General features: G+C 49.6%; 1 protein-coding gene across 1 annotated transcript; it reads right to left on the bottom strand.

Annotated features, from left to right (window-relative positions):
* Window positions 1-6,645: 6,645 nt before the first annotated feature.
* Window positions 6,646-24,636, bottom strand: LOC131418995 (cytochrome P450 4F3). Its single transcript, XM_058563595.1, has 13 exons — window positions 24,585-24,636; window positions 23,887-24,085; window positions 19,139-19,283; window positions 17,706-17,759; window positions 17,488-17,615; window positions 15,539-15,660; window positions 14,474-14,744; window positions 13,367-13,433; window positions 13,047-13,176; window positions 8,608-8,741; window positions 8,447-8,511; window positions 8,183-8,265; window positions 6,646-7,816 (listed from the first exon to the last, which is right to left on the bottom strand). Exons 2-13 carry the CDS (start codon window positions 24,082-24,084, stop codon window positions 7,639-7,641), a joined length of 1,575 nt encoding a protein of 524 aa, XP_058419578.1. The 5' UTR covers window position 24,085; window positions 24,585-24,636; the 3' UTR covers window positions 6,646-7,638.
* Between the last annotated feature and the right edge of the window lie 231 nt (window positions 24,637-24,867).

Below are 24,867 nucleotides of genomic sequence, written 5' to 3'. Positions count from 1 at the left end.
GTTCCATGTGCATTTGAAAAGAACGTGTATTCTTCGGTTTTTGGACGGAATGCTCTGTATATATCTACTAGGTCCATCTGTTCTAGTGTATCATTTAAGGCCAATGTTTCCTTATTGATCTTCTGTTTGGATGATCTATCCGTTGGTGTAAGTGGAGTGTTAAAGTCCCCTACTATTATGGTGTTACTGTCTATTTCTGTTTTTATGTCTGTTAATAATTGCTTTATATATTTAGGTGCACCTACATTGGGTGTGTAGATATTTACAAGTGTTGTATCCTCTTGTTGGATTGTTCCCTGGATCATTATGTAATGCCCTTCTTTGTCTCTTTTTTATAGTTTTTGTTTTAAAGTCTATTTTGTCTGATATTAGTGCTGCTACCCCAGCTTTCTTTTCATTGCCATTTGTGTGGAGTATCTTTTTCCATCCCTTCACTTTCAGTTTGTGAGTGTCTTTAGGTCTGAAGTGTGTCTCTTGTATGCAGCATATATATGGGTCTTGTTTTTTTATCCAATCAGCCACCCTATGCCTTTTAATTGGAGCATTTAGTCCATTGACGTTTAAAGTAGCTATTGATAAGTATGTACTTACTGCCATTTTTTAACTTTTTTCTTCTCAGTGTTTTAGTAGTCCTTCTCTGTTCCTTTCTTCTTCTATACAGAATTGATGGTCTCTTTAGTTTGACTTCTGTCTGAAAGCTCTACTCTTTAACTCCCCTCCTCCCTCCTTTTATGTTTTTGATATCATATCTAACCTCTTTTTACCCTCTTATCATGGAAATAGATAATTTTTCCTATTTGTGGTCTTCACTTTTCCCCTTAAATCAGTCCCTTTAACATTTCTTGTAACACTGGTTTCTTGGTGACAAGCTCCTTTAATTTTTGCTTGTCTGGCAAATTTTTGATCTCTCCTTCCATTTTGAATGATAACCTTGCTGGGTAGAGTATTCTTGGCTATAAGTTTTTTCCTTTTAACACTTTAAATATGTCATGCCATTCTCTTCTAGCCTGTAAGGTTTCTGCTGAGAAGTCAGCTGATAGCCTTATGGGGTTTCCTTTGTATGTAACTTGACTTTCTCTTACGGCTTTTAGGATTCTCTCTTTATCTTTAATTCTGGACATTTTGATTATGATGTGTCTTGGTGTGGGCCTCTTTGGGTTTATCTTGTTTGGGGCTCTCGGTGCTTCCTGTACCTGGATGTCTGTTTCCTTCCTTAGGTTAGGGAAGTTTTCATCTATTATTTCTTGAAATAGATTCTCTGCCCCTTTGTCTCGCTCTTCTTCTTCCGGGACACCTATAACACGGATGTTAGTGCGCCCGATGTTGTCCCAGAGGTCCCTTAGACTGTCCTCACTCTTTTTAATTCTTTTCTCTTTTACCTGTTCAGCTTGGGTAATTTCTTCTAGTCTTTCGTCCAGCTCACAGACCCGTCCTTCTGTATCCTCTACTCTGCTTTTGTGTCCCTCTAGTGAATTTTTCATTTCCAGTATTGTATTCTTCATTTCTGATTGGTTCTTTTTATATCTTCCATTTCTTTGTTGACATTCTCACTGAGTTCATCTATTCTTCTCCCCAGATCAGTGAGCATCCTTAACACTCTTTGGTTGAACTCTCTGTCGGGTAGGTTGCTCATTTCTGTTTCACTTAGTTCCTTTTCTGGGGTTTTGTCCTGTTCCCTTACTTGGAATGTATTCCTTTGCCTCCTCATTTTGCCTCTTTCCCTGTGCTTGTGTCTACGTATTAGGTAGGTCAGCTACGTCTCCTGCTCTTGGATAGGTGACCTTATGTAAGTGATGGCTTAGGAGACCTGCAGTGTGCTTCCCTCAGTTCTCAATGTTCCAGGGGTGACCCCTATGTGGGCTACGTGTGTCCTAGTGTTGTGGCCTGTTTGCTCTCCCTGTAGGCGCCCAGGGAGGCCGAGTTATGCTCCTGGCCAGCTGTTGTAATGCTCAGCTGCTGGTAGTTGCTGTGGGCCCTTCAGTCTCTTTATCAGGTGTGGGGAGCCCCAGCACAGTTGGCTGCAAGTTCTAATACCACATTTGTGTTGCAGTATTTCTTTTAAGTGAGTAGGCCCCCAGCGTGGCAGGTTGTTAGGCTCAGGGTCTTACAATTGCTATAAGCCTCCAGCCTTTATGTCTCTTGTCAGCTCTCTGAGGATTGCAGCTGGGTGGGGCTGGCCTCAGGCACGGGAGCACCCAATTGTTTCAGGCTTTGGAAGGTGGGGCAAACCCCCTATGTGGGTCTTTGAGAAGCACAAGTCTTCTGAAGCTTGACAAGTCCTGAAGCCCACAGGTCCACACACACAGTCAACACAGTCCTGCCCCGTGTGCGCGCCCCGACCTCCCCAAGCGCACCCAGCCTCTCCCCGGCAGGAGCCCCACACACTCCACCACCGCCCCACACTCTCCACCCGCTCCTTGTGCACGCCCTGCCCCACTGAAGTCGGTTCAGTTGCCAGGCTGCGGAGAATACAGTCACCAGTCTATGCAGGCCCACAAGTTGCCTGAGGGCTTGTTGTTGGGTGGGGCCGGTCTCTAGGGTGGGCTGCCTGCCCTGGCTGAGCTGGATTAAATCGGTGTTCTAGCGGGTGGGGCAGACCTGGGCTAGCAGGCCTCAGGGAGAACTCCAATGGCGTCTGTGTCATCACGCCCACACCAGGCCACAACCATGGCCGCCGCCAATGTCCCAGCCCCTGCAGAGGTCTCACCTCTCACCGAGATGCACACAGGGCCTATTAGGTGAGTCTCTTTTCACCAAAGCACTGTGCACCTTTCTTTCTGGTGATTTTAGGTTGCTTTCTGAAACGGGTGAGTTTGCGCATGGGCACTTTAAGAGCCAGTTTTAGTTTCTTTGTGAACCAGCTTTTCTGGGGGTACTCCCCAATGTTTTAGTAGCAGGCAAAGTCAGATATTATGCCACTCGTCTCGATTGTGCTGGGTCCACAAAATGCCCACAGCGGGGGCACTCCCCGGCTCAGGGCCCCGCGCCTCCAGGGAGGGCTGCGTACCTGTGGGCTGCTCCCGGGTGGCCCTGAGGCGCTGCGGCTTGTGAAGGCGGTGTTTTTCCTCTCCAGAAGGGAGTTTCTGCCTCTTCTACCTCAGTTAGGATTGTCCGTTGTTGCAGGAGTTCCTCTTATCCAGTTTTCAGTTCTGTCTCAGGGGTAATTTTTCCACGAGTAGCTGTAAATTGGCTGTGTCCGCGGGAGGAGGTGAGTTCAGAGTCTGCCTACGCCACCATCTTGACTTCTTCTCGCAATAAACCTCTAATGGAAGAATTACTCCTAATATACGAGTGAATGTAATTGGGTCTTCACCAATTAAAAGAGTTCTTAGATTGATTAAGTAAGAAGGAAATATCTCACAGTATGGTGTATACAAGACACTCACTTAAAACGTAAGAATACCGAGAGGTTTATAGAAAGGGATAAGGGAAAGGAGAGAGTGACTGCTTAATAGGTGCAGGGTCTCCTTTTGGGTGATGAACATGTTCTGGAACTAGATGGAGGTGATAGTTGCTCAACATTGTGAATGTGCTAAATGCCACAGAATTGTTCACTTTAAAATTGTCGATTTTACGTTATGTGAATATCACTTTTAAAAAAAAATATGGAAAGTTGTAACCGACAAATATTAAACAAAATAAACCTGGGGTAGCAATCTCAATATTAAAATCTGATGAAACTAATGGAAAAAGCATCTTATGTTACAAATAAAGCTGTCTTGTATTTTTAAAGGGTCAAAACAGGTTGTAAATAGGCGCAAACTCAACATACATAAAGCAGTGAATGAAAATCCATAGCTATATCAACACAGCTACAACCGTACTGCGAGATTTTACCCCGATTTTTACTCGTAAAAATTGATAAATCAAGCACGCAATACTCGTACTAAGAAATAGATGATCTAAATGCTACATCTTAAAAGTTTGAGATATTAAATATAGAGAGAAATGTACACTCAGGAGGAAAAAAACATTTTTTCCAAGCACACATGGAATATTTGTAAAAATTAATCACATCTTTGGCCCATAAAACATTCAATGAATAGCTTTAAAAATGCACGTCTGGAGACTGAGTCAATGAAGCCACTTTGAGGATCAGCAGAGGGGCAGGTCTGGGAGTGAAAATCAAGAATTTAGTTTGGACGTGTTGAGTCTGAGATGGCTATCAGACTTCCAAATGGAGACAGCCATTGAGGGAGGTGAGCTCTTCTGTCTGCCAGGCTTCTGGTGGACGAGTCAGTGTCCCTCTGCCTCTGTCCCAAAGCACGATGGGAAGGGCAGGCATCCTCCCACCTCACTCTGTTGGTTTCACTGAAAAGTTTGTTTCATTAGGAAACAATTTAGATTTACTAGCTCTCTGGGTGTTTTGCGGTTTTTGTTTTTATTTGGTTTCCTTTCTCTTTTCCATATTTTTGTATTTGATATATTACATTTAAACCTTTTTGGTTTATTAATATATAAACCTGGTTAAAAAGAATTCAGAGTAGATGGATGGATAGATAAACTGTGGTGCATCCAGACAATGGAATAGTGTTCAGCACTAAAAAGAAATGAGCTATGGAACCGTGAACAGACATGGAGGAAACTTAAAAGCATATTGCTAGGTGCAAGAAGCCAGTCTGAAAAGGCTACATACTGTGTGATTCCAACTACATGACATTCTGGAAAAGGTGAACCAGGAGACAGCAAAAAGATCTGTGGTTGCTGGGGGTTGGGGGAAGGATGAATAGGCAGAGCGTAGGGGGTTTTTAGGGCAGTGAAATATTCTGTATGGTATTGTAATAATGGATACACATCTTTATCTATTTGTCAAAATCCATAGAATGTAGAATACCGAGAGTGAACTCCAATGTAAACTATGGACTTTGGGTGATAATGATGTGTCCATGTAGGTTCATCATTTGTTACAAATGTACCACTCTGATGCGAGATGTTGATAGTGGGGAAGGCTATGCATGTGGGAGACATGGGGTATATGGACAGGGGGCTGGAAGGCAGTCTGAATATCCCTTCCCAGTGCTGAATTTAGAGAGACTTTACTTGGGGAGGCTGGAGTTTAAGTAGTATGCTCTTCTTTGTTCTATATTCTCTCTGTTCATCATGGAGATCTGGAGTGACCACAGGTTTGAATTCCTTCTCTCTCAGACTCCAATACCCATTGAAAGCACCCTCCCACAAAGAGACAGAGAGACAGAGAGAGAATCTGTCCTTTTGGAGGGGAATTCCTGGGTTTATCCCAGAAACAGCTTTCGCAACCTGCCTGGATGTGCTTTTAGGGGGTGGGGCCCACCTCTACCAGATGTTCCCAAGGAGGTTCTCTACTTAGTTTACTGATGGGTACCACACTGCCCCTCCTATTCCTCCCATGGGCTGGCTTTAAGCTTACAAGTTCTGCAGGGCTTTATTTAGGCTCATAACTCCTAATTCTGTACCTCGGATCTGCATTCAAACCCCAGCTTCCCTCATGGGCTAGGAGACATGGGTCTCAATTTCCACTACACATTGTAGGGCTTGTGCATAGTAGACTTAGTAAATATTCAGCATCTTGCTTTACTTTCCCTGTTTGCAAAATAGTCCATACTTGGGCCCTTTTTCAAAACTCTCAGCCACATTAGAATTTTAAATGCTCTGAGAAGTTCTGCAGGAAATAAATCTATTCACCAGTGCTAAACTCAAGGGTTCCCAACTTCGGTAGCTGTGGCTCCACTTTTTATGCCCCAGAACAGCTACTGATGTGTTGTTTTGTGTGGCATGATGTATCTTACATGGCAGACCCTACCATCGAGATTTCTGAAATTTCGGTCTGGCGCTGAACCTTTTAACTGAGGTCAAAAGGATCACTGGGCCATTTATCCAGTTCTAGCTTTGGGCAGCTTAGCACCAAAAGCCCTTCCAGTTTCTCATGGAGGTAACTATAGATATTTTAACCCTAGTAAATATTCCACACGATTCACAAATAAGTTTATTTCAGATGATGATGAGACCTATGAGGGAAATAAATTGAGTAATGAGAGAGAAATTAACTGGGATGGGTGGTCCTGAAGCACTGAAGGAAGAAGCTCTACGAGGAGGTGACATTTCAGTTGAGTCCTGAATGATGAGACCCAATCACAAAAGGTCTGAGAGAAGAGCATCCCAAACAGAGGGGAACAGCCAGTGCAAAGGCCCTGAGGAGAGGAAAGACTGGGTACAATAGGAGATCAGAATGGAGGCCAGGGTGACTGAGTGCAGTGAGGGAGCGGGATGAGCTGGAGAGGAGGTTCGAGGGAGCAGCAGGGGCTCAGGGGTGCAGAGTCCCTTTGGCTATGGAAGGAGATCAATGTTCGTAGCAGGATGTTGCTTTGAGACATTAACTGAGGTTCCTCTCATTCTCCCACCTCCTCGCACTCCCAGGTGCCCCATGACTCTCAGAAGCAGTTGCTCCTATATGCATGGCCCACAGCGGGGGAGCCGATGCAGTGAGCACACAGGCTAGAATGCTTGCCTTTGGATTCCAAGACACACTCCTAAAACTCATCCCAGAAACAACAGTCTTGAAAGACGACACACTTGAAGAGCCAGGCTTTCTGAGAGAAAAAGTAATAATGGCCACATTTATTAGCACTTACTGTGCACCAGGTACAGCTCTAAGTCCTTCACGTGTAGTCCTTGCAACAACCCTGAGGCGGGCACTGCTGTTGTCTCCATTACATAGTTGAGGAAACCGATGCACAGAGCGGTGAGTAGACTAGCTCAAGTCACACAGCAGAGCCAAGACTTGAGCCCAAGCAATCTTGCCCCACAGCACACGATCTTGGGGGTGATTTTTGTTTCCAATGGTCTGGCTTTGAATCTCAAGAGTCATGGGATGGCCCTGCCCCCAGCCCACCCCAAGATGGGCCAGGGTGGCCTGTGATGGGAATGAAGGAGGAAACTTCATTCCCATCACAGAGGATGGGTGGGGATGATGGGGATGAGCCCTCCCCTGACACCCTTGTGAGAGCGCCTGGTACACCGTGGGGGCTCAGCCAGTATCTGTTAGCCAGGCTGCCTGGGTGGCATCAGGGCTCCCAGAGAAAGAGAGAGAAGTGGTTTCCTGAAGGCAGGCAAGAGGTCACGAACGAGACCGACTGGGAGGGGCAGACACAGGAGTGGAGCCGTTAGCAAGAACAGAAATGGACCTCAGAGACCTGGACGGCTGCGGGCCCTCCTCGCCTGTGCCCTGGGCTGGCCAGGGATCTCTGTCTTGAGAAGCACGCGCAGCCCAGAGGAATGAATCTGCCACCACAGGTTCTCCTCCCTGGCTCAAGAGTGCCCCTTAAGTCCGTCCTTAACCTTGGTCCCTCTCCTGCTCAAACACCTGCCGTGACTCCCTGTTGCCCACGGTTTAAAATCCATGATTCATTTCTAGAAGAATTCTCGATCAGCATGGGCGCCCTCTGGTCAGCTGGAGAGGCACTCAGGGTGTTGGACTCGCAGACACCAGCCCCGCCTCCACCCAACCACGCCCCCTGGCCATCCTCCGCAGTCACGAGGCGCCCCCTGCTGGCTCTCGGTGAGGCTCGGGCACAGGTGACAGCACAGTTTTATTCCTGGGAATCTGCAAAGCTGTGTGAGGTGTGTGAGGTCAGGGTGGATCCCAGGCCAGGAGGCGGGGGGTCACTGCGGGCCCGCGCTCAGTGGCTCCACCCGCAGCCAAAGTCCGCCCTCGGCGCGCAGGATCAGCTCCGGCTTCCTGCGCGGCTCCTCCTCGTCCGGCAGGACGCGGAAGCGCAGCAGCGTGAGCGCCAGGACCACCTTCATCTCGGTCATGGCGAACGTCTGCCCGATGCAGTTCCTGCGGGCGGGAGTGGGGCTCTGACGGCGCCAGGAACCTGTCCCGGGACCCCCGTCCCTGCCCGCAGGAGAGAGGAGGGGGCTAACCGTGCCTGGGACCCCCACGTGGGCTTGCGTATTACCTGAGCTTAGCCCGGACTCCAGCCCCGAGCTCAGACCAGCAGGGGACAGGGGCTCAGAGCACACCGCGGACCGCATTCCCCAGACCATCACCCCTTACCTCCGAGGGAGGGGAGGGAAGGAGAGCCCGAACTCTGACCACCTTCAGTTTTCGCCCCTCCCCGCCCCCACAGTCATGCCTGGGATCTCAGTCCCAGACCCCCGCCCCCATCATCCCATCCCCTCCTCAGATGCCCGTTGCCCTCACCTGGGCCCCGCCGAGAAGGGAATAAAAGCCAGAGGTGCCCTCTCCTTGATGTTTTCTGGGTCAAAGCGAAAGGGATCATAGACCTGGGGTGGGGGCAAGGCCAAAACAGGGCTGCTGAGTGGGGTCTCCCAGGACTGCCAGCCTTGGAGAGGCAGATGTGTGTATGATGGGGGGAGGAGATGCCTGGTTTGCCAGGTCAGAACTGCACCTTCCCCTGGGTCCCCTTACGGGAGTGGACAAGGAGGGGGGTCAGGGCGGCAGCACCTCAGGGTCTGGCCACACGGATGGGTTGTGGTGGGTCCCAAAAATACTGATGAGGCAGATAACACCTGTGGGAGAGGAGGGGCCAGTCAGGAAGCGATCCCGCCTGCCTGCCGGGCCCCTCTTCCTGCCCAGGATGCTCCTCCGTCTGACATTGTGGGCACCTTTGGGGATGACTCGGCCATCTGGGAGCACAATGTCCTGGGTGCAGCAGCGAGAGATGATTGTCACAGGGGGATGCAACCGCAGACTCTCCTTGATGCACATGGTCAGGAAGGGCAACTGGGCCAGGTCCTCCCTAAAGAAATCCCCCAACAATTATACAGAGAGCAAAAACAGAGACCCCTCAGCCCTCCTGCTGCCCCATGAGATCCTCTCTCCCTATAAAAAAAAATAAATTCTAGATGGATCAAATATATCCAAAGTCATTAAGTTGTGTACATTAAATATGTACAGCTTTTTGTATGTCAGTCATACCTCAATAAAGTGGTTTACCTAAGAAAAGAAAGGAAGAAAAGAAAGGGAGGGAGGGAGGAAGGAAAGAAAGAAGGAAGGAAGATGGAAGGAAGGGAAGGAGGGAGGAAGGGAGGGAGGGGGGAAGGAGGGAGGAAGGGAGGAAGGAAGAAAGGAAGGAAGAGAAGGGAGAAAGGGAAGGAGGGAGGAAGGAAGGAAGGAAGAAAAGGAAGGAAGGAAGGGAGTGAAGGAAGGAAGGAAGAGAGGAGAGCAGAGAGAAAGAAAAGCAATATCACAGAAGTGCCAGACAGAGAAAATTAGTCAGATATTTTTAAAAGCTTTTCTGAGCAAAACACAACACCCAAACCAAACCATACAAAGGTTTTCGAACTTGCATAAAAATAAAATAATATTTATGGCAAGAGAGCAAAATCAAAAGGCAAATGAATGATTAAGAAACAAAAAAAACAGATCCAATGTTTTACTCTTATTTATCACAGTATTAGAGATACCAGCTAATGCAATTAGACAAGGGAAAAAAGGAGAGTAATGCAATTTGAAATGTGAGGGTAAACATATCATTTTTGACAGAGAGTGATTTTGTGCTTAGAAAACACAAGAGAATGCACTGGAAAACTTTTTAAACATTGAAGATCCAGTAACAGGGCTAAATTCTTTTTCTTTAAGCCCCTTCTTTTGTGTGGTGTTTTAAATTTTTAATACCTGATACAGTAACTGGTTCAAAATCAAAAAACTGTAAATCACCACCCCTATGGCACAATATCACTCATATTCCGTCCTCACAGTTTGCCCACATTATTATTTTTTATGTATCCTTCCAGAGTTATGTTTTTGCATCTTAAAAAAATTATAAAATAGCATATGATATACTATAAACACTGTATCTTTTTGTGTGTGTGTGTGAGGAAGATCAGCCCTGAGCTAACATTCATGCCAATCCTCCTCTTTTTGCTGAGGAAGACCGGCTCTGAGCTAACATCTATTGCCAGTCCTCCTCCTTTTCTTCCCTTTTTCTCCCCAAAGCCCCAGTAGACAGTTGTATGTCATAGCTGCACATCCTTCTAGTTGCTGTATGTGGGATGCCGCCTCAGCATGGCCAGAGAAGCGGTGCCTCGGTGTGCGCCGGGGATCCAAACCCGGGCCGCCAGTAGCGGCGCGCGCGCACTTAAACGCTAAGCCATGGGGCCGGCCCCTCTGTATCTTTTTCATTTAACAATGTATCAATCTCTTCTTGTATATCTCCCTGGATTTGTGTCACAAATAGGGCCTCCCTACCCTGGAACTATAAAATAATTTTCCCATGGTCTGTAGAGCTTTTAAGACACCTTTGTTTTTTATCTTCAACTCATCTGCACGTTATCTTGTTATGAGACATGAGAAGCAAGTTGAATTAACTTTTTTCCAAGTAGCTTCCCAGTTGTTCCAAGAGCTTTTATTAAGTGGTCTTGATTTTTCCTATTGATACGAGTCTCCCTCTTTGGCATTTACTATGTTGACTAGGCACAAAATTTATATGCGTAAATTATTGGCTTTTCTATGTAGAATTAACAACCAGTTAGAAAAGATAATAAAAGAAAAGATTATAATAATATAAAATATCTGGATTACATTTAGCAAGAAATGTGAAATCTGTATGTTCCAAATGAACTTATCAACTTCTCTTAATCCAAATAGAAGATATGATTCACCATAACAACAAAAGTGTCTAAGGGTTAACTTAAACAAAATATGTGTAAGATCTCTATGCAAAAATTTTAGACTCTATTAAAAGACTAAAGATTATTTGAATATCCAGAAATGGATATCCATTCCAAACTCTGAGATAGTGTGTGTTAATATTATGAAGTAATCCGTTTTCCACAAGTCAGTCATATATTCAAGTCAACCAATAGAATATACTTAATTAAAATGAAAATCTACTTGACTTTCTTAGAAACTTGATAAACTTACTCTAAAATTTTTTCTGGAAAAATAAAAGGTCATGAAGAGCTAGGTCAACTTAAAATTGAAAGACTAAAAAGAGGAAGAACTCTACCAGATATTAAGACCTATCAGAAAGATGCAAGAATAAAAAAACATAGTGTGGCATCTCTGCTAGGACAGGAGAACAGAGCCACGGAACAGAAGAGAGAGCTCAGAGACAGGCATGTGAATAAGTGAAAACTTAACATCTGGTGAAGGAAGCCCACAAAACTCTACGATATAGGTGGATAGAATGGCTGCAAAAGAAAATTTGGACAAATTTGACTTCATAAAAATTAGCCAAAAGCACTCCAAAAAGATGTAACGTATAACATGGTGAGTACAGTTAACAATACTGTATTATGTATTTGAAACTTGCTAACAGAGTATATCTTAAAAGTTCTCATCACAAGAAAAAAAAGTTTGTAACTATGTGTGGTGATGGATGTTAACTAAATTTATTGTGTCCAGGATAACCCTAGTCTTATCTGCAATGTCTCATTTAGTGCAATAATAACTTGCCCTTATCATTGTTTTTGTAATTCAAAACTACTTTTCCAGAGCTCATATTTTGAGCAAAAGTAAAGATCTCAGAGATGTATGTTTAATGTACAGAGCTTAAATCCCAAAGAGAGAGAAGAATCATAAATGTGGGTATAAAGATAGATGTCTTCTAAAAGGACACACAGGAAACCATTGATGGGAGTCACTCCTAGGGTGGGGACTAGGAAGGAAGGTCATTTTTATTATAAACCCTTTTGTACTCTTTTTTTTTTACCAAGTGCATAATTTTGTTTGAAGTCTTTGTTTTAAAAGCATAAAAGTGTTTCTCCACCTCACAGGACTGCTATGCTGAGCAAAGACTTGGAGTGGAGAACACTTCCTCCAAAATGCCCGTCAAGTCCAACGCCTCCTCACCATCCCCCAGCCCCTGACCTGATCAGGCCTCAGAATCTCCTCCCTGGGCCCCCATTCTACAAGTTGTCCTCTCCGGTAGGTCCCCGACACAAGTGCTAGAAAGATTCTCTGGTGCCCAGATCTGACCTGTCTTCCTGTTCAAATACTTTCCGTGGCTCCCTATTGCCTTTGGCTTAAAATTGGAGCCATTGACATTGCAGTCAAAGTCTTCCACAACCAGACTCTGCTGCCATCTCCCCACCTCATCGTCTCACCATGAGTTAGGCGCTCCCTCGCTCCCCCACTCCCTTCACCCCTCCATCCCTCAGTCTCTCCCTCTCTTCCTCCCTCCTTTCCACTCCTTTCTCTCTCTCCCCTTCCTCCTCCTCCCTTCTCTCTCTCTCTCCCTCTCTTTCTCTCTCTTTATCTCTTCCTCCCTCCTTCCTTCCCTCTCCCTTCTCCCTCTCTCTCTCCATCTGCACCTCCCCTCCCCTTCACTTTTGCCCAGGCTATCTTCTTGATATAACTCCACCCCAACTACACCTAAATATCTACTGATCAGCATTCAAGGTCTCAGCTGAGACACTCTCTCCACCCTCAGCCTGGCCTATCTTACTCTGAACCCAGCCCTGCCCACGTGGACTGAGAGTGTCCTGACCCGGAACTATTGCCCCACCAGGCTGGGAGCTCCTGGAAGGCAAAGGCCAGGTCTGAGTCCTTCGCAAGTCTCCAGGACACAGGGTGGGGCTGGGAAGAACTGGAGATGGCACAGAATTGGGGATGGGAAGGCAGTGTGGCGGTGTCTGCCGAATGCGGACTGGATGGGTGAAGATGCAGGTGTTCCTGGACAAGAGCTGAATGACTTTAACCCCCAGGTGTCCTCTGTGAATCCTGGACTGCACAATGTGATAGGAATTAGGAGGCAGGAGACCAGCAGTCATTCAGGCAGTGAGGATGTTTGAAAAAATCTGATTTCAGAGAGACCAGTAAGGTAGCAGAGGGGAAGGTCACTCACTGAATATGCCCTAAGGGGCACCATCTGCCCTCACACATTGTCACTAATTCTCTCAGCAGCCCAGATCTTTCTGTCCCAAAGGCTGTAACCTTTCCCCTGCTCTCCAGGCTGGGTACCAGACCCTGCCTGTGGGCTCTGTTCCTATTCCCACTAAGAAAAAATGACAGAATCGGCAAAAAGATCTTCCCCCTTCCCAGCTGGGGAGCAGAGCCAATGAGAGGGGTTCGGGAACAGACCACGTGAACCCGCACTCACCACTCAATCTCCTTAGGCTCACGGTCCCTCAGGAGCTCTTGCACCTCCTGCCGGCAGCGCTCCTGGTACTCCGGGTGCTTCGCAAGGTTGTACAGGACCCAGGAGAGGCCGCTGGCTGTGGTGTCATGCCCTGAGAGGCAGCCAGACAGGCTTGGGTCTCTGGGCTGCTTCAGCACCATAAGGTGGACAGCGCCCTCACATTAAGGCCCTCAGGGAGGACGGGGAGGATGGGGGTGAAGGAGTGGTCCAGGGCTCACCCACCAAGTCCCTGGGATAGAGAGACCCCTGCTCCCTCTGTAGGCCCACACTGGGACCCTCACCTGCAAACATGAAAGTGTCAGCTTCAGCTCGGATGTCCTCATCTGACAGTTCCTTCCCATCTTCATCCTGGAGAGAAAGCAAGATCCCCCAAATCACACCAGTTCCGAGGGCTCTGAGACAAGCTCGGAAATGCCGTCATCCACTCAGAAACCCAAGCCCACCCTGCACTCCTGGACCTCCTTTGCTCCCTATCGCCAGAGGCCCCAGCCCACAGGCCTCTTCCTTGGCATCCTTGCCTCCTGTCTTGTCCCTGGTGGGAGGAATCAATGATCCATGAATATCTTCTTCTTTCTACATGATGACGGCTTTCTGAGAAAAATTTATTGGCCACCTGGGCTACAGGATGATTGACTGGTGCCTTGTCTTGGAAGTTAGAGATTGAGTATCACTCCAGACCCATTTACTCACATTCTAGGATAGCAAATTCAGAGATTCCTTACCTCCCCTGGAGATAAACCTACAGAACCTACACACTTTGCCTTCTCACTAAGATTTGTTTATACTCCAGCTTCTCTCTCCCTCTTTCTCTCTCTCACCATAAGAAAGAAGGGGCAGCTGAGTCAGCTGTCCTATACAAGTTCCAAGATTCATAATGTGGAGGTACCATGCCTGTGATGCAAGCATGGCTGCAAGTACAGGTAAAAGCATCATGTCACTCTCAGAGGAATTTGGGAGTGTGGAACCAGAGCTACAGTTCTACTCTGGCTACTGTTACTGCTGAAAGCAATAAATGGGCTGGTCTGATCCAGCGTTCTGAGATGGATAGATAGATAGATAGATAATAGACAGATAAATAGATAGATAGATACATATATACATACACACATACATACATATATATACACATATAGTCTAACATATGTATATGACTAACTTCTTAAGTAGAATAAAATCGCACACCCTTCACAGTTTCAGTTTCAGACTTAGCAGTCCCCTGGAGGCTGCATTCCAGTCATCTCTAAAACATATGCCTGAACTGTCCCTCCCTTCCTCAAGCACCTCCCATGGCTCCCCAGGACCCTCTAGATCGAGTCCAAGTTCTTTGATCTGACATTTGAAATCAAGGTCAATTCTACCTCTTGAACTCAGATCCCAGAGAAGCCCACCTTGGTCAGCAGGAGCACATCAATGAAGTCCAATGTCTTGACCTTAGCCTTTGCCTTGAGGAAGTCATCAAGACCCTGATCAGGAAGGGTGCGGCGCCGCTCCTGGATGATGGCATCTGTGAAGTCGTGCACCAGGCGACAGGCCCTGCGGAAGCGTCGTCCATCAGGGGTGAGGTGGTACAGGAAGTCCACGTGCAGGAAGATCTGCTGGTGCCGTTTTGTCACAAGGGCACTGAGCTCCAGGATGGCAGCGATATATTCACTAGGCTTCCTGCAGGATGAGGGTATAAAGGGAGGCGACAATTTAGCTCACCTGAAGCCCAAGAAACACGTCCCACTGGAAGCCAGGAGCTACCTCCCATGAGGAAACTGAGTATCCAGGAACAGATGGCCCCACAGATACATGGTGGGGATGATCCAGGAGCCACAACTCTCCAGACACTCGTCTCTCCCTGGCTCCTGTCTCCGTGAGCTGCCTCCATGCCCCAGGTACCCGGGGCACAGCTTAGACATCACGCCTCTCTCCTCTCTCTCCTACACAGTGTCTGCCCCTTCTCCTTCCCACAACTGTCCACGCAGCTCACACCTTGTCCTCTCCCAACTGATCAATGGACCCAGCCCCTCCCTGGTCTCCTTGCATCCAGTGTCAACATCACCTGTGCCTACATGACAGTCGGTCTTTTCTAGAGTCAGATGTCCAAGTTGAGCTTTGACCATGACCCTCATCTGCTCAAACACCTTCCATGGCTCCCTGGAAACCTCAGGATAAAGTTCATATCCCTTTGCCTGGCTTTTGAATGTCATTAAGCTCTACCCCTCCAACCTCATTTCCCAGGCGTCTCCTCATTGTTGCACACGCTCTGCTCATCCTAGCCTCCTGGCCTTTAGCAAACATTTATACCTACCTGAAAGGATTGCTCTTTCTCTTTCCCCTTCCCCGTCCTTCACTGTCCATCTCTGATTCTTCTCCTTCAGAAAGGCCCTTCTGAGTGCCCTTGTCAGTTCTCCCTCCATCTACCCCGTGGGTCTATGGCCCATGTTCCCAGGCCCTGGGCAAGGACTCACTCCTGGCAATTGCTGTTGAAACTGAAGACACATTTCTGCAGACTGTCCAGGGTCATGAGGCTGATGTGTTCAAACATGTCCAGATGGGCGCTGCCCTCCAAGGCCAGGCGCTTCCACTTGGCCTGGACAGAGAAGAGGGAAGAGCTGGGGCTGGGACCTGCCTCCCTTGAGACCCTCCCCACCCCCAACCACCAGGATAGGGTCTCCCAGATCCAGCCTCTTGGCTCCCGGCACCCGTCCCCTGGGATAATCAGGCTTGAGCGGGAGTGGAAACTGTTACTACTAGGATATGAAGACCCCATGGCTGGGAGTCCGGGGACCTGGGCTCAAATCCTGGCTCTGCCTCCTACACTCCATGTGCCCTTGGTCAGCTCAATGCCCTCCTCTGGGCTCTGCTTGTTAAGTCCACAGTAGCAGTTAAGATGACCTACTTTGGCGTCAGACAAACCAGACAGGTGTCCCAGCTCCGCTTATTAGTTCACTTGCCAGCTGTGTGAACTCAGGCAAGCTCCCTAACCTCTCTGTGCCTCAGTTTCATCATCTGTAGTGGGGAAAAATCATCTCTACCTTATAGGATTGTGAAAATTAACTTAGACAACATATGTCATGGAATTGACGGGGAGCTTCTGGCATATAGAAAGTGCTCAATAAACATTAGCTTTCATCATCTTTATTGTTATAAATATTTAGGTAAATATCTCCTATGTTGGTCGTGGTAGTCCTCCATGGGCCCTGAGCACCCCTGCACATTCTGCTGGGTATGCCAAAAAATGCAAGGCCCTGATGTTCTTTACCTGGGACATTTCTCAGAGTTGTGTTTGCAACAAACAATGTTGAGGGATGAGGTAATGCCTCCCCCTGGACAAATATAAGGCTTGCTTCTAATTGCTATAAAAGTCATACGGTCCCTAAACCTAGTGCTCCTCCCCTGCAATGCAACACACCGCATGAGCAGGCATCCATTGAAGCCCACCTGTGTCATCCTCATGGGATTTAGTGACTTGGAGAAAGAATGCAAACCAACAAGAGGCATGAGCCACTTGTTTTGCCATGAGTATTAAGCTATCCTCTGTCTCTGATCCAGGAGTCTCGTGTCTTCTGGCAGAATCCACAAAACAGTAACGAGCTTACTTGTCAGCTTGCAAGTATGGAAAAACACCAGGCACTTCACAAATCCCTGACCTCCAATGCTTCACTTCCCTACATCCACATCCTCTGCAATGTGACTGAAACCTTCTATGAGGAGGTGGAGCCTACTTCACCACCCTTTCATTCTGGCTGGCCTTTTGACTTGCTTTGGCCAATGTGGTAAAAATGATGAGGTAATCATCCTAAACCTAGACCTCAAGAGGCAGTGTGGCTTCCTCCCAGTCTCTTGGAACCCTGCCTCTGCCCTGTGAACAAGCCTGAAATGCCTTCTGGAGGGAGAGAAACTCATGAGAGGATTGTCCCAGCTGAGTCGCCTTGGTCAGCCAGCCAAGTCCCAAACGTGAGAGGACTGAGCCCAGATCAGCAAGGTACTGACCCACAGCTGATCACAGATACATGAGTGACCCCATCTGTGTCCAGAAGAACTAGCCAACTGACTCATAGACTTGTTAGCAATAGTAAACCCCTATTATTTTGAAGTGGTTTGTTACTCAACACTCAATATGAAATATTCATCACTGTCATCAACTGTGTCTCAGGATTCCAAGGCTTCTGTGAGGGAAACATAGAAACTAACACGTGAGCGCCTACTATGTGCCAGGAACATGACTCCATTACATCATTTGACCACTGTGCAACGTGAGGCTCATTATCCCCAGTTTACAGCTGAGGAAACTGGGCCTCAGAAAGGAAAAGCAACAGTCCCAACCATCCAGAAGACCCAGAATTCCAGACAAGATGTCTGTGAGCCCCCATCGCCCCCAAGGCTCTAGCTGGGACCTTGGGCTCAGGAGACTCACGTGCATGATGTTCACACTGTCATTGAAAATCTTCACGTAGGGCTTCAGGATGCTGAAGTGGAAGGCGGGCGTCAGCATGCGGCGGTGCCTGCTCCACTTGTCACCAGCACTCAGCAGGAGCCCATCCCCTAGTAGGGGCAGCCACAGACAGTGAGCAAGGGCAGCACCTCCCCCTGCCCCCAAGGTTGTCTCCAATCCCTTCACAAGCTGTTACTCACCCAGCCAGGGCTTCAGGAAGCTGTAGAAGACCGCGTCCTTGGGTGCGATGGCAGCTGACATGAATGACGACCATCGGGGACCATGGAGAGGGGGAATGGAGGGACTTTTGATGCGAGGTGGAGCCCAGCCAGGAGTCTGCATTCCCCCTCCAAGCCCAGCATAGCAGGAGTGGGGCCAAGAGCAAAGGAAGCGAGAGGAGGGGGGAGGTGAAGGGTGACCAGACCAGGTTGCAGCACAGAGTAGAGCAAAGGCAGAGCCCACAGACACACCCCCACGTGCTTAGATGCACCCCAACATGGCACAATATGTCCCAGCGCATGTTGACATGGCTCCTACATGGTCCAACATGTTCTAAACACCCAAGGACAGCCCAGCACTCAACAAAACACCTTTACAGGGACCTAGGACACCACATCTGCCCAGCACTCTCTGACATCTCCTGGGACATCTGACATGGCCCCACCATGTGTTAACATGTCCTATCACGAAACACCCTGACACGACACAACATACTCTGACATGGACCCAAAGACATGACCTCAACGTGTCCCACAGACAGGACTTAAATGCAGTCCCATTAACGTCACATACATGGACCAGGCGTGACCCAGAAATATCCTAAGACCTGCCTCAGACCAGACTCACATAAAGTCTCAGGCATTCTCAGAGGGACCCTGGGTCCCAGACCTGAGACAAACACCTAATGTGACCCAGACATGAACAGCAGGAGACCTAGACAATCTCAAGTGGAATCAGACGAAGACCCGGACAGACTCGGACATGCCTCAAATATCCTTGGCCACAGCCGAGCCCCAGACGTGACTGGGACTATCTCCATTTGATCCAAGTTTAAACATACACCAGCTGTAACCAAGTGTAACATATACCAGATGTAATCAGTGTAACATACCAGCTGTAACCAGTGTAACATACCAGCTATAACCAAGTATAACATATACCATGTGTAACCAAGTGTAACATATACCAGGTGTAACCAAGTGTAACACATACCAGCTCTAACGAAGTGTAACATATACCAGTTGTAACCAAGTGTAACATATACCAGCTGTAACCAAGTGTAACATACTTGTGTAACCAAGTATAACATATACCAGATGTAACGAAGTGTAACATACTGGTGTAACCAAGTGTAACATATACCAGGTGTAACCAAGTATACCGTATACCAAGTGTAACCAGGACCCAGGGGAAACACAAACGTGACCAGACATGGCCATACAGCAGATACCACGCAGACAGGCCCTCAGCGTGAGCAGACACAACCAGAGATCGAGCAAGTAGGGATCCAGGTAAGACAGAGGCAGTGGCATCTCTGCCACAGCCCCTCCTGTCCACACGCAGGTCACCCACCCAGCTGGAGGCAGCACAAAGACCTCAGCAGCAGGCAAGCTGTGGCCAGTGGGGTGTCTACCTGGAGCAAAGAGCACCGGCTTAATGCAGGTGGGGTGGAAGATGCGGATGACTGCATGCCAGGGCCCCACCCACCAGCAGCACACATCCCCATAGGTGCTCGCCAGGCCCTGTGTGTACAGGAGACCTTCCTCCGAGCTCCGAATCTGGAGAGGAACAAAGAGGAACCAAATCACTCTTCCAGGTGGCCAGAGGGAAGGACTTGCAGGGCAGAGACCCAGACCTGAGCCCCATGAATCCCATCCAACAGCTCATCCTCCCCCGGGGTCCCTCCCCACACTCTCAATGCACAACAATTGGGATCCCTCAGCTACAGGGACAGAAAACGTCCTTCCTCATTTGGATCCCAAACACCACGTTCACCTGGCTTCTCTTTTACCCCCATTATCCAGATAAGGAGACCAAGCCTCTGAACGATAGAGTCACTTGCTCACAGCCTCCCAGGTCGTTAAGTGGCATACCTGAGATCCGAGGCCAGGTCTGTCTGAATTAACGGCCTCAGTTCTTAACCATCAAACTGCTTTGAACCCCAAAACAATAGCTCTGAGAACCCTATGACAGCCAAGACTCGGCAATCAGAGTCACAGTGACTGGATGAGGAACTGGTCTTGGATCTAAGCCAGGAAAATTAAAGCAAATCCTGAAACTTTTCCTGGAACTGTTGGGAAGGAGCTCACTCTTCCACGGGAGTCGAGCTTCTGGGACTCATCTTTACCAGCATGAGAGTGAAGCCATCACAGAGGAACACAGAACTGAAAAACAGAGACTGATTCCTGATGACATTTTTTGAGACCTGGATCCAGCCGTGCCTGAAGACAACGTCCCTGGACTTGACAGTCAGTCGATTCCCTTTCTTTGCTTAGACCATACAGGGTTGAGTTTCCATCACTCACAACTGAAAAGGACCTCAGCAGCCAGAGAGGGCTGGGGACCGGCCAGAGTCACTCAGCATTTTGGTGTTGGAGCCAAGGTCTCTGTCAGATTCTAGCTTTTCCCCTGTTCAGCCTGGTCTTTTCTGAAGTGAGAAAGGTAGAGAGCAACAGAAGGGAGCCAAGCTGGAGTGGGGACTCCTTGAGGTGGGGCCTGGAGCAGGAGGGCGATAAACTTGAAGTGGACAAGCCACCAGAGGGAGTAGAAGGAGTCAACTCATCAAAGGTGCACATCACGAAAATAGCAGCCCAGCGGCCAGCCGGTGGCATAGTGGTTAAGTTTGCACACTCCGCTTTGGCGGCCCGGGGTTCACAGGTTCAGATCCCTGGTGTGGACCTATGCACCGCTCATCAAGCCATGCTGTGGCGGCGTCCCATATAAAGTAGAGGGTGATGGGCACGGATGTTAGCTCAGGGCCAGTCTTCCTCAGCAAAAAGAGGGATTGGCAACAGATGTTGCTCTGGGCTAGTCTTCCTCACCAAAAAGAACAAAAAGGAAAGAAAATAGCAGCCCAGCTCTTCCACCACTCTCAAGCCCTCATTGCTCTGGGCCTGGGGATGGGTGGGGCTGAGGCCAGGCCTGGCAGGGGCATCCAATGCCATCTTGCTCACTGCATCCCTCTGTCTTCTGCTTTAAAAAATTTGTGCTCGTTGTTTCAGACCCAGCTCCAGCAACTCCTCCTCCAGTAAGCCCTGCAGCCTGCCCCAGCAGAGACCTTGCTTCTCCTCTGGGCTGCCTCACTCCTCTCCCTCTGGCCCACTCCTGACCACACCAGGTCGGGGATCTCTCTCTCTAGACCTGTCTTCCCAAGATTGGGGGTCCCCCAGGACAAGGCCTTGGATTGAGGCCTCTTGGGGCCCCAGTGGTACCCAGGACAGCAGGGCAGGGGTCAGACAGCAGTGTCTGAGGGAGACATCTGAGGGAGAAGAGGGGCAGAGGGCCCCTCTTCAAGAGGGTCCTGCAGGGGCCGCACAGAAGCTTGGCAGGGAGGAGCTAGAAGCCCTCAGATGTGCCACGGCGCCCACCACCACAGCTCTGTGTGGGTACCTGAGGCACTGAGGACAGTCTGGACTATGTCGGGGTGGCAGAGAGTGACGAGGGGGATGGTGGGGCCCAGCCAGATCACAAATCCCTGAGGGTAGGTGGCCACCAGCTGAGTTGCATCCCTCAAGCCCAGCTCCACTGGGGGAAACTGCAAGCAAAGCAGAGACCATCGCTCCCCAGAAGGAGCCATGACACGTCCCCATACAGCCCCTGCAGTGGACAGTGTGTCCAGATTCTGCACAGACGGAGGAATCTCTGCTTCCTCCTGCTCCTTCCCTCTTGGGGCAGGAGGGTCCTTGAGGCTGCTCCAAGTCCCAAGGGGACATCCCACGACAGGGAGAAGACATGCTCTCTGACCACAGAAGCCAACCTTGGCTCAAGAAGACTGATTTTTCTCATCCTGGAGTGGTTCCAGCCTTGGGGGCAGCCACAGGAGGAGGTCCTCACGGGGGAAATTTTCGCGCAACACGGTGGCCTCAGGACCTGTCCCTGGGGCTCATTCTCACATCCTGTCATGTCGGGACCTATCCACATGGCCTCTGGTATCTCAAAGGTGAAGGGTCTGCAGCCCCAGGACCATCTGCTCAAGCAGACCTTAGGGGATAGACGTGATCTCTGCCCGTCAATCAGGAGGGCAACTCCCATCTATGAGCCCATTCTGCAGAGCCCACACTCTGCATACTGCATGCTGTCTGTCTATCTATCTCTCATAATTCATCCGGTCTCTGTATCACTGACAATGTGTCCTGTCAATCTATCTCTCAAGCATCCTGTCTATCTCTCTGTCTTTCATAGTGCATCCTGTCTGTCTCTCTATCTCTCACAGTGCATCCTGTCCGTCTCTCTGTCTCTCACGGTGCATCCTGTCTGTCTCTCTATCTCTCACAGTGCATCCTGTCCGTCTCTCTGTCTCTCACAGTGCATCCTGTCCATGTCTCTATCTCTCACAGTGCATCCTGTCCGTCTCTCTATCTCTCACGGTGCATCCTGTCTTTGTCTCTGTCTCTCATAGTATGTCCTGTCCGTCTCTCTGTCTCTCACAGTGCGTCCTGTCTGTCTCTTTGTCTCTCACAGTGCGTCCTGTCTGTCTCTCTATCTCTCACAATGCATACTTTCTGTCCATCTATCTCTCACAGTGCGTCCTGTCTGTCTCTCTGTCTCTCACAGTGCATCCTGTCTTTCTCTCTGTCTCTCATAGTATGTCCTGTCCGTCTCTCTGTCTCTCACAGTGCGTCCTATCTGTCTCTTTGTCTCTCACAGTGCGTCCTGTCTGTCTCTCTATCTCTCACAGTGCATCCTTTCTGTCCATCTATCTCTCACAGTGCATCCTGTCTGTCTGTATGTGTATCTCTCACAGCGTCCTGTCTGTTGTTCCTCAACCTACATACACACCCACAAATTGTTCCAAAAACTAGTGCAGATATTGAGATTCGTCCTTTAAAATGTAAAGGAAGTCAGTCCACCTCCTCTGTGGTATGTTATGCAGTGCCTCCTGATGCCTTATCCAAGCCTGGAAAATACCCCCAGATGTTCCAAGCAGGTAAACATAAGTCCTTTTCACCTTGTGACCCCCTTCTTGCTCCCCAAGAATCATGAGATTAGGATTCAAGACACTTGAAGAAATTGACAGGAGAGAAAGAGTGACTCAGCCAAGAACACCGCAAGAGGAACTGGAGGAGAGAAGAGTGACCCAGACCAGCCCCCACGGCTACGCCCTCAGAGGACAAGGCAGAACCGCAGTGACTGTAACATTGCCCTGCCTCCAGGGCTCACTGAGAACATTCCAAGACCCAGAATCTCAGGGACCCTCACAATGAGCTTTGGAATGTCCCCGTTCTGAACTTTGCCACACTGAAAAGTAAAATCGCAGGAAATCCTCCCCCAGGCTGTAGCTCTCACCGCAGGAAGGAAAGGAAAGCTGTGCTCATCCCTCAGCTGGTCTCTAGGGGGTAGGAGGAGCTGGACGCTCATCTCTTTGGCCTTGACGGAGAGAGGTGATGGCACATTCACCACCGAGGTTATCAATCATGTATTTTGAGTGCCTGCTGTATACCAGCCCCTGGGCTGGGCCCTGCAGTGTGCTCCCCAGAGCTACTATCAAGTTGGAGAGATAGACAATAGGTAATTGGAGAATTAACGTTTAATTAAGCAGGAGCAGGGCCAAGTGAATGGTCAAGGTCTGGGGTGTGGGCAGGCTGTAGAGGAAGGCTTCTGAAAGGGGAGTGAGTGGCCCAGTTTATCCAGGTTGGGCAACGGGGCCCATTGGGACATCTTAGGCGGAAGAGCCAGATGAGAGGAAGGTGTGTCAGGAAGGGGGGGTGGGGGGCTGTGCCCTGTGGGTGGGGGTGGGGAGGTCATAGCTAATTCCTGTGGGGAAACTGCAGCCCAGAGTGAGCAGACACAAGGAAATGAGCCAGACAGGGAGTGGACCCTGGACAGTGCCCCTGAGGCCTTCTCATACTCAGTGGTGGAGACTGGGAATGTCAGGGAGTCCGGCTCTGTGCACCCCAGCCTGGGAGCCCCTCAGAGGTGCAGTAATGTGGGGAAGACGGGCAGGAAGTGGATCCAATGCAGGCTTGGGGTGGGGCACACGGATGTGGGAAAGGCCTGGGATGGCAGAGCAGAGGATGAGTGAGTGAGGAAAGAGGGGCCCCCTGCGTCCCTCTCACTTCTCCACAGTCCTAGACCCCAGCCCAACCCTGGAGCCCCCTTCCCAACCCCTCAGGAAGTCCATCCCCTCTGATGACCCAGACCCTTCCTGCTGCCCACACTCACCAGGCCCAGGTGACCCCAAAACCAGTTCCGTTTGGGGGGCTGCGGGAAACATCTGAGGCGGCAGCAGTTGTCATAGAAGGTGTAGGTCCAGGCCAGCACGCGGGCCAGGACCCAGGAGGCCCCGACCATCAGCAGGAGCAGCCACGGGGAGGCTGCCAGCGGCCCGAGTCCCAGCCAGGACAGGCTCAGCTGCGGCATCCTGCAGGGCAGAGGGGGTGGAGGGTGAGCTCCTGAGGCCCAGGAAAGGCGTGGTACTGGTGAGCTTGAAACAGAGACGGACAGCTCACGAAGACAGGGAGAGGACCAAGGGTGTGAGGGACGGGGCCAGGGAGGGGCAGGGACGGTGGGTGCTGGAGACAGGGCAGGGAGGGCTCAGAGAGGGGAGGGGGATCCAGGGAAGTCCAGAGGAAGAGGGAGACATACAGAGAGACAGAGAGAGACAGAAAAACAGAGAGACAGAGAGAGAGAGACACAGAGAGACAGAGATAAAGAGAAACATAAAGAAAGAGAGAAAAGAGAAAGAGAAAGAGAGACTAATGAAGAAACACCCAAACTGAATCAGTGGACGGTTGCCAGAGGCTCCAGTTATGAGGAAACCACCATCTCCCGCCAGCTCGCTCCCTGGAGCCTCCCTTGCGCTGGGCAGTGCCCCGCCCACCCCAGGCCAGACCTCCAGCCCCTGGATCCCAGCCTGGCACCTTCTGTCTGGAGCAGTACGCAACCTCCTCTCCCCTGCTTCTGGGAAGTCTTTGCCCCTGGGCCCTGACCTCGGGAGGCTGGCAAGCGCCAGGCTAAGCCAGCCAATCCCCGCACAGCTGCTTACCACCCCCGCCCCCACACCTACCCCACCCCCACCCTCACCCCACCCTAACCACCCTCCCTCTGCAGCCTGCCCAAAGGAAGGGTTGGGGGAGCGGGCTCCAGTGTTGTCAAGAGAGGCCTACAAACCAGCTCAGGGTCACACAGTGTGGACGCTGGATC

Source organism: Diceros bicornis, chromosome 20 (assembly GCF_020826845.1).
Source record: "Diceros bicornis minor isolate mBicDic1 chromosome 20, mDicBic1.mat.cur, whole genome shotgun sequence".
Taxonomy (NCBI): domain Eukaryota; kingdom Metazoa; phylum Chordata; class Mammalia; order Perissodactyla; family Rhinocerotidae; genus Diceros; species Diceros bicornis.
Note: the sequence above shows the minus strand (reverse complement) of the source record. Positions and strands in the feature narration are given on the sequence as shown.